This window comes from Ictidomys tridecemlineatus, chromosome 3, assembly GCF_052094955.1.
Source record: "Ictidomys tridecemlineatus isolate mIctTri1 chromosome 3, mIctTri1.hap1, whole genome shotgun sequence".
NCBI classification, from domain to species: Eukaryota; Metazoa; Chordata; class Mammalia; order Rodentia; family Sciuridae; genus Ictidomys; species Ictidomys tridecemlineatus.
In genome coordinates, this window is record NC_135479.1 from 180,843,063 (window position 1) to 180,861,761 (window position 18,699).

General features: G+C 34.2%; 1 protein-coding gene across 4 annotated transcripts in view; it reads right to left on the reverse strand.

The window, feature by feature from the left end:
* Positions 1-11,529: 11,529 nt before the first annotated feature.
* Cadm2 (cell adhesion molecule 2) overlaps positions 11,530-18,699 on the reverse strand; it is a 1,002,559-nt gene continuing 995,389 nt past the window's right edge. For all 4 annotated transcript variants that reach the window (XM_040286941.2, XM_040286940.2, XM_005334176.4 and 1 more), the window contains one exon: positions 11,530-18,592. In XM_040286941.2, the coding sequence (XP_040142875.1) occupies positions 18,474-18,592 (119 nt within the window). In that variant the 3' untranslated portion in view covers positions 11,530-18,473. The remainder of the gene's footprint in view (positions 18,593-18,699) is intronic.

Genomic DNA, 18,699 nt, shown 5'->3' on the forward strand with positions numbered 1-18,699 from the left:
TGCATATAGTGATTTGTTGTCTGTTCTTAGGACTTTATGTTTAGGTTAGGTGCTATGATGGTATGAGGGTTAGTATGTCTTGGCTACTTTAGAAGATTGCTCTACTGAAGGGGGATACTAACAGGCAATTGGATCAGGGTGTTGGTAGTAGCTAGGTATTTAGGAGCCCTATAGACAGCCTCAAAACATTCACCTATTTGCATTTAGACAATTACACGTAATGGAAGACGTAATGCTTGGGATAAGAGTTGGGGGGTAGGGGAAGGAAGATGCTCTTAAAGAGAAAGAGGGAGAGAGACATAGTTAGCTTAGAGGAGAATGAAAAGAACAATAAAACTTGAAATGGGAAAGAAAGAAAGAAGGAAAAGGGGAGAAAGGAACAGAGAGAGAAGAAGAAAGAAAAAAAGAAAAAAAAATTGAAGTCTTAGAGATCCATTTTTTTCTCTTCCAGTAGGTGGAGCTGTGCCCTCCGAGCGGAGCTTGTGCCCTCTACGTGCCAATAGCAACGCCTGTAAGGCGGCTCCTGGGAGTGTCTCACTCTTGTCAGTCCAGAGCCATTTCACTTCTCTGGCCCTTCCCCTCCTTCCTCCTGTCAGCCAGCCAGCCAGGTCCTGTTCATCAGAAGCAGTTCCCCAAAGATCTATTTACACTTTGAGCCCCACCGCGCGTCCCATTTAAGCCCCAGAACTGTGGTAAACTGGCGGCTAAGACCTTGGGAGTTGCCGCTGGTGATATGGGGGGTTGGGCATCGGGAGTCCCCTCAGCTTCCCTACAGACACACCCCCGAGAGATCCCTGAGGTTTCCTGGCTGCTTGTATCTGGATGGGGTGGGAGTCACACACCTGCTAAAGTGGGTTCCGCTGGGAAGGAGTTCAGTCGGCCGAAGTCCGATGATGTCACCTCTCTGCTATGGCGGGCCCCAGGCTTCTTGCTGGAGTGTCCGAAGGGAGGGGTGGGACTGGTCCATTCCTGGTTGGCCTCAGCTCCCGGCTTGCTATTTCATGAAGGCTTGGCTAAAGACCTCTTCCTGCCAGCTGCGTCTCAGAGGCTAGCCACCCAGTCACAATGGCTTCAGGCGGGCGGGCGGGAGGCCGCGCGGTGGCTTGCAGACAGCGGCTGGCAGATCTGGACCTCTATGTCTTGTGGCGGGATTCACTCATCTGGGGCTAATTGTAACTTCCAAAAAACCTAGTAACTCCCGGCCGGTTTCTCTTCAGTGGAATTTTGCTAGGAGATTCTCCGCAGGTAGTATCTAAGTGTATCTATGAGTCTTTCTGACCCCATCACTGAGGGGGTATTGAAGTGCTGCCTCTCCGCCCTCCGCCATGTTGGATCTCCTCGTTTCTAACTTTCTTCACTGTGTGATCAACTTTATTTTCCAGATTGTACACTTTGTCTTCATTATCCCATGTTTTTTCTTCCAGGTGATCTAGTCTGTTGGTTATGATTTATTTTGAGTTTTTTATTTGATTTATTGTATCCTTCATTTCAATGATTTCTGTGGTTTTTTTTTTTCAGAGTCTCTATCTCTCTTTTGAGGATTTAATGTGACTTGGTTTTGCTACCTGTATTTGCTCTCTTGTTGTATCTTTATTTGATCTCATTGTTGGAGTGATCAATTTTTGCCAGTATTTGTTCATTTAGGTCATTCTTAATTAACAGATCATTTTAATTATGAACTTTCTGAACTCCTTCTCTGACATTTCATCAACTTTACTGTCCATGGGTTCTGTTATTATAGTGTCTTGCTTTGTTTGGGGCATTTTCCTCCCTTGTTTTTTCATGTTGTCTATGTGTTTTCATTTCTTGCAGTGTGAATCTGAGATATTACAGTTTCTTTATTATATTCTTGTAGTACCCATGCAGATTGTCTGTGCCTCACCTTGATATTGGGCTTCCAGATCCTGCTAGTGTCCCTCAATGAATGCTACTGCATTCTGGGTGTGGGTCCTGTGTAAGTTGGAGTGGATGCATCTGGGCTGCTGGACTTGATCTTCCCTGGTAGCCTGATGGTTTGAAGGGGTGGTTCTGCACCAGAGGCTCTGGTGGTTTCTGCCCCTCAAGGGGAGGGGTGAACCAGGCCTACTGAGAGCCTGGATCCTGTGTGGGCTGGTATGGGTGGATCTGGGCCACTGGGCTAGATCTCCTGCAATAGTCTGCTGATCGGAAGGGACAGTCCTGTGCCAAAGGCTAGGCTCTGATGGTGTGTGCTCCTCTGGGAAAGGGGTGGACTATGCCTGCTCTGTGTCTGGGCCCTGCCGAGGCAGGTGTGGGGGAATCTCTATATCCTTCTATTCAAATGCAGTCTATTGCATGTAAATAAATGCTCTAGCTTTTTAGGAAATTTTCAATTGTTTCAACAAAGAACAGAGGAATATGTTGAGGATAAATGAAAGTACTGTCACACTTGAGCAAAGGTGACAGAAGTTCCTCTAAGGAGGATTTTGGATTTTGACAAAGGGGAGGATGGACCTGAACAAATATAAATTATCTAAGCATATGGACTAATCTTGTAAAGGTAATTATCTTTATGACAAGCAGGTAAATGAGGCTAGAGGAAGGATGCGACACATCTCTAGCTGTGCTTGGAGTGCTTGCATTCATGTTGTTTCCTACCTGTGCATATGCTCATATGTGAAGCTAACAGGACATTTGGACAACTCTAATACTCTTAATTCTTAAAGGATGGAATCCCTGAGCGGATGTGGGAAACCGTGTCATTGAGGAGAAAATAATATTACTAAGGGTTCTTGGTGTTTTTTGTTGTTGTTGTTGTTTTGGGGTTTTTTTGTTGTTGTTGTTTGTTGTTGTTTTTTAACTCTTGAAATAATTCAATGGCTTCTCTAAGAACAAAATTTAAAAAAAAAATTCTTTCTTTTTTAGGTACTGGGAGTTTAACCCAGGACCTAAAGTATACTTGCCAAATATCCTACCACAGAGCTATATTACCTAGCCCTAAAGCACAAAATTTTTAATAGGGATTAGAAGATAATGATCTGGGAATTGCTTACTTTTCTGAATTCACCACTCTACCCTCTTGTAATCTGTATTCTCTAATTGAATGGTATTTTCCTAAATCGTTATATTTCTTTTATGAACCTTAAACTCTGCCTTTATATATGCTGCCAAATGTACATGTGCTGTTCTCCCTCTTCCTACCATTCACCATACCAGGGAAATTTCCACTCCTTCTCTTAATCTTTGTCTTCTTATCACTCTCCCCCTCATTCTTTCTTAATTTTTTAAGATGATGCTAAATACCCATTTCACACTGAACTTAACCCCAAAAGGCATTTAGTACTGAAAAACTACAAACTCGAAATGCTTTTTTACATTCTCTTTCACTAGCATCCTGAAAGGAGAAAATGAATCTTATTCACGTGGCATACTCAGTGCTATTACTGAATTTATTCAAAGGCTGGTGGTCTACAAATGTGTATTAAGCAAGCTAATGAATGGATACCTTTCTTTTCTGATTTTTCCTCTTTATTGCTATAAATTTTTGCTTTTTAAAAAATATCATTGTTGTATTTAAATATATCTGTTGACTCCCTAACATCTAGAAAAAAACCAAAAAACCCAAAGATTAGAAGGAGGGAACAATGCTTTTCCCATTTGTACAGCAGCTACAATGTCCTCATTCCAAAATTGGATGTCAGGGTTTGACTTTGTTAATAATAACTAAAGTTTCTCAACTTGAGAAATAAACACTTAAAAATGTCCTATAGAATATTTTTCTTTCCAGGAAAAAAAATCCAATTTCCCTCACCAGTTTTATTTACTTTATACTGAAAAAAAAATATTATACAACAACACTCAACTTCATCAGTTAATAAAACACACAGGAGCTTCTGTTAGCCAGTATAACACCATGAGCTTGGAAAGCATTTTTACCATCTTCTTTTTATTGTTTACTCATTTATTCTGGAAAACCTTCTCTTATTTCACTGTCTTTTCTTAATTATAGTTAGCTTTTTCATTATTATACCATAACATTTTATTTAAACTTTTATTGTAATATATGTGTAAAATAATAGTGCATTATGATTTGGTTAAAAGGTGCCTGTTCTGCTACTTGATTCTCCAAGCATTAGATTTCTGTCATCTTCATATCTACATAATTTGTGGAATGTATTGATTGTTCAATATAATTTGTTCCCTGAGTAATATATAGAGATGTGGGAACTTTTTAAATTTTAAATGCAAAACCAGTTTAACATATATGAATATTTGGAGTATACAAAATAATGAAATAAAATAAAACCCCAATTTAAATATTTATAATATTCTACCTCAAGCATTGGACAGTTGATAATTTATTTACAGTTAATATTTTTCCTATAATGTGGAGATGGATGCACATCTCCTAGGTATACAGCACTTGAGTTTTGGGGATAGAAACTATTTGCATCATTAGTGTGCCTAGTTGTTTCTATCAAGGTATTCCTTCTTCAAATGGCTCATAAGAGCCACAAATATAGTGTGCTTGGTGGTGGTAAACACCCTCTTTGTTCTAAGAGAGCCTCTGCTGTGTGTTCCAGCTTCCTTTCCTCTGGCTTCTAGACAATAGAAAGCAGACAGGTGGAGACTTCAGGTTATTCTCACTTGACAGGGTCTGAAGGTTTGTGTACCCTCCTCAGATTCAAATGTTGGAACCTACTCCCCAATGTCATAATATTGAGAACTGAGCCTTTGGGGCAAAGTGAAGAAATCATGGAATGAGATTAGAGGGCAGAGGAAGCTCATTTGTCTCCTTCTGTTTTGTGAGAAGGCAGTAAAAATGTGTCATGTGTGAAGAATGTGAACCCAGACAGTGAACCTGTTGGTGCCTTGACTTGAGCATCACATTGTTCAGAGCCATAAGTGGTACATTTCTGTTTTTATAAACTGTTCAGTCTCAGGTATTTTGAACAGACAGACACTACTTTTCTGAGCCTCTTCACCTCCTTCTGGACCTATCAGTCAGGCCCCTTCTCCACTCCTAGCACAGAATTCTGTGAGAGGACTCAGACTGACTTTAGTACCCACTGGATGTTTTAATTGATGTTCACTGAGCATCAGCCTCCTATTACTAGTACTATACATTAGGTCTGCCAAGTGGGGAAGCCCAGGAGACTTCTTCTTTTTAGCTAAACTGAACTAGCAGCTTCCAAATGTTGCTGATCCCTCGGTTGCCTCCCCACCCTTTTTCTTTCTCACTCAGGTAAATAACACTTTAAAAATTCAGGATACTTTCTGGTGCTGTGGAGAGACCACATCTTCAGTTTTTAAAAATATTTTTACCCATTTCCCATTATACAGAACGTCGTTTGGAGTTGGTAGTGAATTAATGCTGATTGCGCAAGAATTTACACCTGTGATGAATACAAATATGGACAAAAGACAAAATACTTCTGCTCTGGCATTCTTGCTGTTTTTCAAAAACTATAAGCCTGTCTCAGTTCCTACCATTTGCTGCTTCCTCTGTGTTTCCAAGCTATGAAAGACCAAGCTATGATCATGGGGTGAGGCTTTTTATTTTTACCCTATGTAGTATTTTATTTCTGCTCATCACTTTTAATGAAATTGGAAACTGTAAATTAATTTTGTTTTTCTGTTTCTCTCCTTATAGTATATATCCTATAAAAGAAGGGACAGCGTCTTCATTATTTACTATTGTATCACCAGCTCATAAGACTGACCTGCTATCGTCTAGTGAATATTAATTCTTATTGAATATATGAGAGGGGTGATAAACTGTGAGATATTCATGGAATGCAAAATCTTTAGAAAACTGGGTGATAGAATAGAAGTATAGAGACTAACGTGACAAAATTGCATTAGAAGGCAGGATTAACTTGGAAGGACTCATGTGTGTACAGCTATCTGAAAATAGTGAGAATTATTGAAGTTCTTTAATGGTGGGAATAATTGAAATCCTATTTATATTTTTACAAGATCAATGATAATGATTTTAGTTAATCATCATTGGGATCTCATAAGAACACAAGACCTCTGTTTAGAAATTTGAATAAAGTTACATGTGATTCTTAACTTCAGTCATAAACAGGAAGTAAATTGTTACTTGTTACTCTTCACTTACTATTTTCCAAAATTTATTATTATTCAGGTTAGGCTATCTTTTTTTTTTTTTAAGAGAGAGAGAGAGAGAGAATTTTTAATATTTATTTTTTAGTTCTCGGTGGACACAACATCTTTGTTTGTATGTGGTGCTGAGGATCGAACCCTGGCCACATGCATGCCAGGTGAGCGCACTACCACTTGAGCTACATCCCCAGCCCCAGGTTATGCTATCTTGATGGCTCTACTCTGGCACACACTATAATGCATTAACCTAATTTTCTCAAGGAATAATCAGTCTGAAATGATTACCAGAGTTCCTTCCCTGAATCTCATAGTACTGGGATAATTATTTTATGTGTAGGTTTGGATTATTTGTTTTTGAATGAATGTACCATCTTTCTCTTATGTAGTTGGTTTATTGTTCACAGAGTTTAGAACATTGTGAAATGTAACTTTAACCTTAGTATATTAAGCCGGTAACATGATGTGTGCATTTCTCCCAAAACAAAGAAAAACTTTGCAAAATGTTTAACTGAAAAAAAGAAAAAAATATAATTATATATTCTACTCCACATACACTGAATCAAGGAATCTGAAGATTTTCAAATGTTATTCTGAAAACACTTTGAAAAAAATACATTGTTGCTACATTAATAAATTTGTAAGCAGTATCAGATAAATAATTTGTGAACTTATGGCAAAATGAAAATATAAAACCCTTGATTAAAACATCAGCCAGGCCAGGTGGTGTATGACTGGAATCCTAGCAGCTCAGGAAGTTAAGGCAGGAGGGTGTGAGTTCACAGACAGCCTCAGCAATGGCGAGGTGATAAGCATCTCAGTGAGACCCTGTCTTTAAATAAAATACAAAATAGGGCTGGTTATGTGGTTCAGTGGTCAAGTGCCCTTAAGTTAAATCCCCAGTACCAAAAAAAAAAAACAAAAAACAGAAAAATCAGTAGGAAGTGGACTGGGGTTGTGGCTCAGTGGTATGAGGCACTGGGTTCAATCTCCAGCAACACATAAAACTAAATAAACAAAATAAAGGTATTATGTCTATCTACAACTAAATAACAACAACAAAAAAATCAGTGGGAAAATTTTTTTTTTTGCTTACATGGTGTTTCTTTCAACTTGTCATAGTGTGTTTTATTTGCATTTTAATGTTGGAATATTTTGTATTCTGGGTTTAGTCAGAAACTGAGTAAAGAAAGGCTTTTCGCAGATGTCAAGCTCCCCCCTGGGATTCCACACCAAGGAAAAGCATATTTTGACACCAAACTCCTCATACTTGTGTAAAAGCTCCTGGATTGCTGTGTCTTCTGGGTATGAATGGAAAAGGCAGCTGAGAATGAGCCCTGGGCAGCAAAAAGGTGATGAGAGAAAGAGACACAAATCCAAAGCTTCCAGCGCATGTTCCAGCACACACTTACTTTCCCATCACACACTTTTACAAAACACAAATTCATAGATGGAATTATTAAGAACTTCAAGATGACCACTGGTGAGCATCAGACCCCGTGTGCAGGGTCCCATTCAGAGTTCAACATCCTGTGCAGCTCCACTGGTTGCTTACCATGAAGTCAGCCCTGATAGCCTCAACTAACAAGTCATTCCAAGTCATTTAATAACCAGGATTTCTTGAAATTATAAATAGACTCCCTTGCTATAAAAATTGGGATTTAAACTGATATCTATTTATGCATTTGACAATATGTGATTCTTTTTTATAAATTTGATAAATTGTGAGTAATTCTGAAGCTTGCTTATAATGTTGGCCTTTGACCACCTGAGAAAGTTTGTTACAAGATAATTTCCAGTGACATTTTGGGGCTTTGCTTCCAGAAATGCACATCTATCTGTACCACAGATTAGGAAAATGTACATATCATACACATGTGCTCCCTAACATCCTGATGCTCTCCTGGAGTATCCAAAGCCTCCTTTACTAGAAAGTCATTCAGTGTTCACCTCAATAAATTGTCATGTTCCCAAACTGTCTCTTTCTCTTCTACTCATTTCCATTAAAAATGAATAAATCTCTGGTTGGTTCTTGCTCACTGTCAGCAACCTCTTTAGATAGAATTGACATTGCAACTGTATTTTAATCACTCATTTGAGAGGACACTAAGAGAAGCTCAGAATCTTACAAATAAATGTTCACTCTCAAATGCCTGTCATATAGATCAATTATGTCTCTGACAGTTGAACACTGCTAGTAACACTCCACAAACAAGAATGAGGGAAGAAGAAACTGACTGTGTGTTGCCAATGGCACAAAATTACACAATGAAGAAGCAATGTAGTTCATCAGTGATTTGTATTGTAAATTTGATGCCTCCACTAAATTGCCTTGTGACTTTGGTCTTAAATTTCCTTTTGTGAGATACGATATTTCTTCTATGTCTCTGGAAAAGCAGAAGTTATTTGGGAGAAGTAGAGAATCACACGTTAGGGTTACTCTAGTACCTTAGCATCGAGATTACAGATAGTGGTTGGCTACATGAAGGACCCACATGAATGCAAATGTATCCAGAGTTGGGGGACACAATATTTGGTAAAAGGCTAAAGAGAAGATTCTCACCTTGAAGTTCACAGTGAGACTTAACATCTTCCCTAGTTCTCCATATACACCCTGTATGTTCATCCACTTTTTTAAATAACTACATTAGATTAGCAGTAATAACCAAAACATAATTTAAAATGCATATGTCTTTTTCAGGCCTACATTAGGCAACATGTCTATTATTCAGGGCTTAGAAACAGGATAGCCTGAAGCAGGGGAAGGAGTAATCTATCATAGAAGATGCAAAGTTAACATGTTCATATCTTTGTGGAAACAAATCCAGCATAATGTGTTACTTTATGAAATGAGAAAATATGTAATTGTTAGGGTATGTGGTTAAAAATTCAGGTCCTTTTATCACCAAAGCCTACTATTATGAAGACATTAAAATTTGTGGGATCCCTGACAATCACATTTCATAAAAGTTCCCTGATCCCTTGTGGAAGGTTATTAGGGAAAGTTTCCATTCTTTGGTATAACTGCCAAATAGACCAATTTTACTTAAGGAAAGTTTTTAATTCCCTTTTTATTCCTCAACAAACTGAAAAAAAAATCAATTTTTTTATATTCTCTTATTTTAGGAGTAAAAAGATATGTATTTCTGACATATCTATTTTACTAGTTAAGGATGTTTTTCATTGATTAAGTATGTTTTCAATTTTTGAACAAATATTTGTAGTATCCAAGGGATTGTGTTGTTCTTAGCAATATTTCATTAATTTAACAGGGTCTGGGCTACATTGTTATTATATACTAAACTACAATGTCTGTGACAATGTATTTCTTAAATATTTCATGAGTATTCTTATTACACATTCCCTGGACCTGTGTTATGATTTAAATTGGAAAAGTTAAAATTATGGTAGTATGTTTAGGACATGTTTTAGAGTTTTCAATAACAGACTGACTTTAATCAATGTCATGGCAACTCTTGAGAACATGACTAAAAATCATGATTTTCATAATACAATAAAGCATTTACTTATCAATCAGATTCATTTTTTAAATTAACAGAAGAAATCAACATAGAAAAATACCAATTTAATTGGTATTTTAATACAATGAAACAGACATAATTGAACAATGAAAGAGACATCATTAATCTGTTTTTTTTTCAGTTATTTTAAATTTAAGACTGAACTCATCAGTATAAATTTTTATTACTGGATTTTTCTACTCTTCTTCTAGTTTAGGAATGCCAAAGATTCAGAGCAAGGGCATCTGGAGGATAATTTAATTATACTAATAGGTTTCAAAGGTCTGGGCATAAAATGCCATATTCAGAATATTTGTCTAGTTCATGAATTGGACTCATTACTGATTTGACCTATAGATGTTTAATACATACATTTTAGTTAAATAGAATTCAACCTAAAGTTTCAATAAATGGTATTTGAAACGCAATTGTGAAATCTCTTCTCTGTATGTTTCTGTGTCTAGGTTTCTAAATACTAAGCAAAAAAAAAAAGTATTCTTAAATATCACAGGACAAATAAAATCTGTTTTGAATTTTTTTTAAATTGTACATTTCCTGGAAGTTTTGGTCTAAAGACATATAATGTTAAATATGAGCAATATCCCAGAACTGCCATAAAATGAAGTTCCTCTGTTGTATCCAAATCATTATGCAATTGATAACTAGAACACTTAGAATTACAAAAGCTCTTTTGAAAACTCTAAAAAGAATTTCTGGTGAGCTTCCTTGATTTAAAAATGCCATTGAAAATTTTTACCAGAAAAAAAAAAAGAAATAAAAGGAAAAAAAAAACTCAAAACAAAAACATTAACCTTACAAAAACAGAGACTTGGTTCAATTCAGAAAGACATAAGTTTTTTGGGCTGAAGAGTTACAGTCCGGCAGACATGATGGGTTTCAGAAGGATGGATGGAAGGAACGAAAGAAGGAAGGAAAAAAGAAAGGAGGTATGGTGGTAGGGAGGTAGGTAATAGGTTCATGAATGTTTTACATTAAATGTCATAATTTTCTTTCAGATGTGCTGAACTTGATCTTTGATACAGTGTCAAATTTCCTAATCTATGTTGCATGGCTTCTTTTCGCTGGGAAAAATATGAATTGAAAATAGAATAACATTATTAATAAAATAAACCAGATACAAAATTTTGTCTTGTATTTACAGACAAATTTTAATGGAATATTTCATGGTCCAACACAAATATCAGACCCAATGACACTAATCTTGTACAGCCTTTGGCTTACCCTGTATAACAAAATCTGTTATTTAAAGTAGATTATAAAATACCTTATGGTAAGTGAACTTCCAAAGACACAAAGAAAATCCTCCATAAATTTAAAAGCTTATCTCAAATTCTTATTGGCATAAGCTTAGGATGGATATATTATTAATTGCATTATCTTAGGTAGTTGAAATATATAATATTGGTTAGAGTGTGAAAATTAAAAGAAAATAGGTTTAGATATTTTTGCTTCTGTTCCTAGTCAACATTAGTAAACACACATAAAGTGAATAGTAAAATTACCTTTTACAGAATTTTGAAATTTTGGCAATCTCAAGCAAATTTCCCTAAGTCAGCAACACTTTTTTAACCCTTAATCAGCATATTACAAGGTTCATATATTTCAAGGAGTAACGAATGAATGTTGTACAAATAAGAAAACATTTATTTTACCATATTTAATTTTTATAATGCCCCTTTAGAAAAGTACAAGAAAAAATGGGCATCTTTGAGGAAACCTAAAAAATGATGGATAATGTATGCAGTGGAAAGAAGTATTCAAAATAATGTGTTTGGCATAAGATACACATTTTGTAGCATCTTTTATAAGTTGTCACTGGAAAAAAGAAAGTTCCATCTTTCAATGTCTGTTTTCAAGTCTAAAACATGTACTAAATGAATAGACAATTCAGTAATGTCCAACAGATAACTAAAATTCAAATTTTATTTTTCCATATTTATCAGACAAATATTTTTTCTGACAAGACTTTACTGAAAGATGAAGTGCAAATGGGAACCCTGTAAGAATGTTTTATAAGAGTTGTACATGACATATTTTAAGCGCCACTAAGTACACATTGAATACTTTGTAAGTATATAGGCATATCAACATGCAAGTGTCATGTACCTAATATTACAATATGCATTTTGTTTTTTGAAAATGTTAATGACAAAAGTAGATTCAATAATTGTGTTGATTTTCTGTGCAATATGATTAATTTTGGTGGGTGTTCTTTACAGCACAGAATTTATTGTTTATGCTGTCATAAATATACCCTTCCAAAAGTTATGAATTTCATGTCATATAAATAGAACATTTTATTTTTGAAGCTACATTACTGGGAACACCTGCATTTCTGGGTATCATTTTCAGAGATAAGTCTTTAAATTCTTTTTAACATGGCAGATTTGTACCAAGGTTGGTTATGTTGAAATATTTATGATAAAAATGGAGCTTTCTTGAGGGAATATTTTTTGGTTGAATGAAAAGCTAAACAACCAATTCACAAACATTGATGTGAACTGAATATGAAGAAAATAGATCAGCAATCCAAAACTCATAAATCCTTGGGTTACTACTACTTAACTGCATCATTGAATCTACAATAAGTACAGCAGGTACAGTTAAATAAATTTGTAAAAAGATTAAAATTTTATACATTTATAAGGATTAATATTAACCAGCTTTGTAAAATTTCTAGATTATTTTTCTTTCCTTTCATGAGATTCATTCAACACATCAGAAACACAGTGAAAAGCAAAAAGGAGAAAGATATAACAATTCTGTTTACATTTTATAGTTTTTTAAAACCGATTAGTGACCATTGCTTTCAACCATCAATATTTTATTGCGTATGACTTTCACTACCAGCAAATATAAAGAGAAAAGTGTTTACTAATATCATGTACAAGAAAAAACATCTAAAGAAAGAAAGCGTTTGAGGTTTGACAGTACTGTGTATAAGTGTAATGTTGCATTTCATACTGCACTTCAAAGTTCATGTAGGAATCACTGCTGCTTTGACCCTGGATGTGGGAAAAGTGCTTAAGTGCTGAGCCCTGGTAGGTTTGTCTTTTGCCCCTGCAATCTTCAAATATGTTTTAACGTTACTTCTTTTGAAATATACAGTATATTTCAGAGGGGAAAATAGTGGGTTTTTTTCTTTACATCTTTTTCACATTTGGGCCCATTCTCTCCAATACTCATTTCTTGTACATATATGTGTGTGTGTGTGTGTGTGTGTGTGTGTGTGTATGTATGTATGTATATTTGTGTGTATGTATATATATATATATATATATATGTACAAGAAATATATTTATATGAAAAAGATGGTAAAGATTGGACCAAAAACTATTTGTAACATAACCATATAACATAGAAACATCCGATTTTAATTTTAAGCATATTTTATGGATTCACCATCAGACTTTGAGAACTGTATGTGTTCTTTTTTTCCCTTAGAGGAAAATATGATCACAAAATGGCATTTTCATTATCATAATTAAATTACATCATTAAAAAAATTCATATTGTGCCTATGCAGACAAAATAAAGAGGGCATTTGTGGCAATACTTTGCATTACTTGGGATTATTTGTTAATAGAAGGCAGTTTTAAAATACTTAAAGTTTTGTCTTATACAGATAAACCTTCTCAGAAAAAAAATCATGTGCATGATTTTCACTTAGAATAGCATTGGTTTATAAGAAATTGTTACATTTTAAAAATTAAATGAAATATCAGGTTGGATTGCAAAGTGTTGCCATTTAAATTATTTTTAAAAATCACAATTACATTACAGTTAAATATTAAATAGGCATGAGAAGAACTATACTTATCAAGTTATCATATTTTGCCTACAGGAAAAGTTAATGATAGAGAAGAAAAACAAACGCAGATCCATACACCATAGACTACACTACAAGAAATTGGCTTTTGAGATTTCCCAGGGGGTAGGGAGTACACTGTTATGAAAGTCCCAAAATAATGCTTCCTGGGATATCCTGTAAATAATCATTTCCTCTATTTATACTGAAGTATCATAGCCCATGTTAAAAGTGAGAGGTAGAAGGATTATTGTAAGTATGCATGGCAGAATAATTACCAGCTATATCCAATAACTATTGCATTCAATATTAATAATCTCAATACATAAAATGCTGATGATTTTAGAACCCATTCTTGTATGTTGTCCCATTGACTCTCTTTATTATCTTGCTTCTTTCAATCCATTGCCTTTGGAAGGGTATAAGTGCAAAGGGAATGTTTGGGGTGGAATAGGGAGAGAAAAGGAACTAAATAGAATCAGAAAAGAAAAGAGATAAAATTGCCATTAAGATATAGTGACTTTAACTATTAATTGTACCCTATATTCTTTGAATAAATTTTTTTCTCTTAATAAAAGCACTACAATCTATTAAATACAAACACTTCAAAGAAAGTTTAGGAATTTCAATTTTAACTAGGTATAAATCAAAGTTTAAAACTCAGGTTATTCTTAATCTGCAGTAATGCTAATATCTACACCAAATAATAGTTTTGTAGTGTTATGTTGATTTTTAAGTAAGAACAACTTATCTTGTTGAGTTACTTGTGGTTTTGATTAATGTTTTAGTATGTGAGAGGTGAAGATTAGCAAACTCTTGAATCTTGTTTAAGAATTTTTAAAAATCCCTTTGCATTAAGTATTCAGCAATAGAATTGCAGATATTGCACTGAGTATATTTCAATATTGCCAGTGTATATTTCAATATTTCAAAACAAATTATATTATCTACACTAAGATTTCCTCTTTCCCAGTATTCAAAATGCATATTATAATTACATGGGTTTCCAACATCCATACACAGCAAGTACAAGATACTTACATGTACATACACTGTAGTTACCTATATTTTGCATAGTTTTTAGTGTGTACTTTGTGCCACTTAACAAAAAGCATTACTCATTAGTAATTCTCATTAGGTGTTTCATTTATTTTAACTGTGACTCTTGGTTAAATTTTTATTTTGTTTGTATATTCATCACAGATTACCATTTGCAAAAGGAAATAATATTGGGCACTTTTAGAAGGCTCTAAACAGAAGTTTCATGGGAAAGTTTCAGTCAGACAAGAGGTTTTGCATTTTCTCCACAATTAAAAAACTTAACATGAAATTTAATATTTGTCATCCCTTAAATTATCCTTACGTCCAAAGAAAAAAAGGAAAATCATTTTCAATGTTCCCTTGGTAACACTTTGCAATAAGTGGCACTAAATTACACGATAACTGCTATGTTACATGGAAGAGCCATCACTGTCAAACAGCTGCTGTACATGTGCCTATATGGAATCTCAATGCTGTTACAATCATGAGTACATAATTACAAGTGAGCCTGTCCTTTTATTTGAGATATTTATATTTTTTACAAGAAATAAAAATAAATGAGGTGTTAGCTTCTTTGTCATAATTAGGAAAGTTAGTTTTCTTTCTCTATTTGTTATTTCAATTGTGGAGTTTCAATGAAATATTAAACATCTTGAATCAATATGAGATCATCCAGTCTAGATTAAACTCTGTATCAGGTTCCTTAAACTGCTTCTTGGATTTTCTGGTAAAAGAAAACAAGTTGAAATCTTTCTCTCTCTCTCTCTCTCTCTTTGTCTTCTATCTTTCTTCCTCTCTCACACACACTCACACACACAAACACACACATGATCACTATCATTAGCTCTCTGCTCATGCTCTCTGTATTTATTCTTGCACTCATGGACTTCCTTTTTTCTTAATTATGTATGATCATCGTTCTACCTAAGACACTCAAAAATGGAAAAGAGGAAAAGAAGAATGCTGTTAAGATTTTTTTTGTTGTATTTTTTTTTCTGATGGAGGACAATCAATTTACACTGTAAACAGTACACTGGCAGAGAGTAGCTACTTTTGGTAAAGAATAATGCTCCATATGCTTCTAGGGGTGTGTGTGTGTGAGAGAGTGTGTGTGTGTGTGTGTATGTGTGTGCACAAGCCTTTCATTGAGTCCCCTAGCCACTGTGCTCACTTGGTAGAGACAGAAAGTGGCTGCTTGAGCATACAAGTATGCACATCAGAATTTGCAGTAGACATGGTCCCATTTAGAAATCTCATCATTTTTCTGACTTGTTGGAATGAAAATGAGAAGAATTTTTATAATTCATTCCTTTTTAGTGAAAAGTAAATAATTTTTAAAGATAAGAAAATATAACTCCATTGCTAATTCTTTTTCCAGTCACAGAAAATGATATTTAGTTCAAATTGAACTCTATTTAACTGGAAAACATTTAATTAGAGCTACAAATATCAATCTACTAGTTAGTTTCAAGAGCTCCAATGTGATTATATATTACTCTAAAGGGTTAAAGGAGTCAAAAATCTGAAATGCAACCAATTTTGGATTTCTAATTTTATAGTGCTATAAATAATGATTGAGTTATTTAGGCAACAATTTAGCAGTTGGAGCCAAGTAGAATATAGATGAAATGAAAGGGATGTGAATACAGCCTCAATGAAGAGTAGCAATTTTGTAAGTGCATCCTGAAATTAGGCTTTAAATAGTAATTGATGATGCAGTTTATACAACTTACTTCTGCAGTAAGAACCTTTCCATTTTGTACTAACAGGATGAATTTTGTTTTGTGGAGTCTTTCTAAAGATTATGCATCGAAAGGTATGAACAGTTTATAAACCTATTCTAGTTTCAATGTGTCTAGTAGCACCTACCTGATTCTCTCAAACTACCATACTATATTAACATATTATTGCATTTTTTCACAGATGGTATGGAGTGAACTGTAAAAACAAGCATGCAATCACATCAATGCAGACTTATTTCCTTAAAATGTCATACTGTATATGATTTATTATGTTAACACTCAACCACATCATATTATTTATGTTCTGTATATTTTGAAAAAGTGCTGCTTGACTGACATCGTCCTTTGTCTTTTTTAAGAAATCAACAAGATAAATGCTTCAACAATCAAAAGAAAAAAAATAAAATTCTAACATTGTCCTTAAAAGATTTTATACTTTTTTGATAAATAATCTACGATACAGCACCCTTGTCTTTCATTCAATATCAATACATGATGTTGTACTCAACCATTCTCATTCCTCAAAAATAAATTCCAAGATATTATCATAAAACCCTAGGCCATCATGCTGTCAGACATCACGAGTGTAGCTACCATATCGTCATATTGTTTTCTTCTTAAAGGTGCAATGCTTGGAAATGGGAAAATATTTTTTTATCTAACTGGATTTTTATTCTTTAGCATATAATAAATTTAATGAGAACTATTCTAGCAATATTTTATTTTACTAGAAGAAATAATGACTTTAGATTGACTCTGCATTATATTTAAGAAAACAGCATTTCATAATGGTTAAATACATCAAATTTTCAAAATAATCCAGAGAAAGAGACTTTCACCTTGGAGTTGAAAGCATGGCAGAAATTCTCCATCACTCACTGTTTCATAAGTTTGTACCTCACAAAATGCATAGACAGGAATTTAATATAAAGAATTAGTTCATTTATACAGAAAACATATCTTAAACACTTCTTTTTGGCAAACCAACATAGGTAAGCAGCTCTAGAACTGCCAAATTAAAATTTTAAATTTTTAGCAAACTAAGAGTTTATTTTAGGTTATTATTCAACTGTGGTTGTAATTTAAAACCTGAGGCTGTGCACTGGTTGTTAGCTTAAAATTACCTTTCCTTATAACATTGTGCTTCCATTGTATAACAAATAAAAATTAACAAGAACTAGAAAATTTTGTCATTGAACAGTGCTAGGACATACAGACAAAAATACTAATACATGTTATCTACTTATAATATTGGTTTAAGTAATATCTAAAGGGATATAATGGACGTTAGAAAATGCTTACTTATGACTGAATTACCTACAGCCAAAAAAGTTAAATATGTATCAAATAATGTTTAATTGGATTTATTATATGCACTATATACAGATACTAAAATGTCTCAAAATTGTGCCCTAAGGATACTTCAATTTTGTTTAGGCAGGTGAGTCCTTATGGAGCAAATAAATTATAGAATCAAATTGAGAAATGAATGAAATCTTTGTGATTCTCAAAGCAGTTAAATGTTTGGAACAATTTATGGGTAAATGAAGCTACCATAACTTAATGGTAGAATCTATGTAATTATGTAAGATGTCATGATTGCAATCCATATACATGACTCCTGTATCAAATACTACATTTTTAAAATAGCAAATTGATACAGCATTTCTAGTATAATCTCAAACATTCCAGAAACTATGCTACAGTGTTTGTTCTCAGTTTGTGTTTTCTAGGGCATATGTTTCAAAAACATGTTGTCTTTGAAGATAGACAGGTAGAAAACATTGTTTGTAAACCTCTAATCTTCAATTAAACTTAAGCACATTAGGTATTTACCTAATCTTGTTACTTGTGAAAGCTGTCCAGTGTGAAACCAATAAAGTCTATGACATAAAGAAAAAAAGAAATGGGGAGGGGCTTTGCATACATTTTTTTTTCAATGTATAAAAACAACTCAATATCATGATTCAAGGAGATAATTAACATTGTTAAGGCTGTATATTCAAGCACTGTATGTTAAAAGAGCAATGGTGTGAAATTTAGGCAGTAAGAAATGTCCTGCATTATGGATGGTACAGTAATTAAAGAATGATGCTTTCGACAGCTGATTGTTGGTATGCACTGGCTACTGATAGCAGTACAGTATGGAAGTTAATAAAAATAGCAGAAGATGGTAGAAATGATTTCTGAAAGATGATAGCCAGTTTTCTTCAGCAGCCAGCCTGGTAAGTAAAACTCAGAATCGTGGCCTGAATTTTAAATGAAATACTCTTTTTTCTCTTCGGCATTGACTTGGCTGCCTTCAGCATTGATAATGGCTGTGTCAGCATCTGGTGCATCTTCAGCTCCTTTAGCTTCGTTTGTTAAATATGTTCCTGTGGATATTGGAAGAAAACTATGTTAGCTCTGTGAGCCTAGTAAAACAGCTAGCAATAAAGCTGTACTCATTTAAGGAAAAAACTTTATGTTAAATCTCTTATAT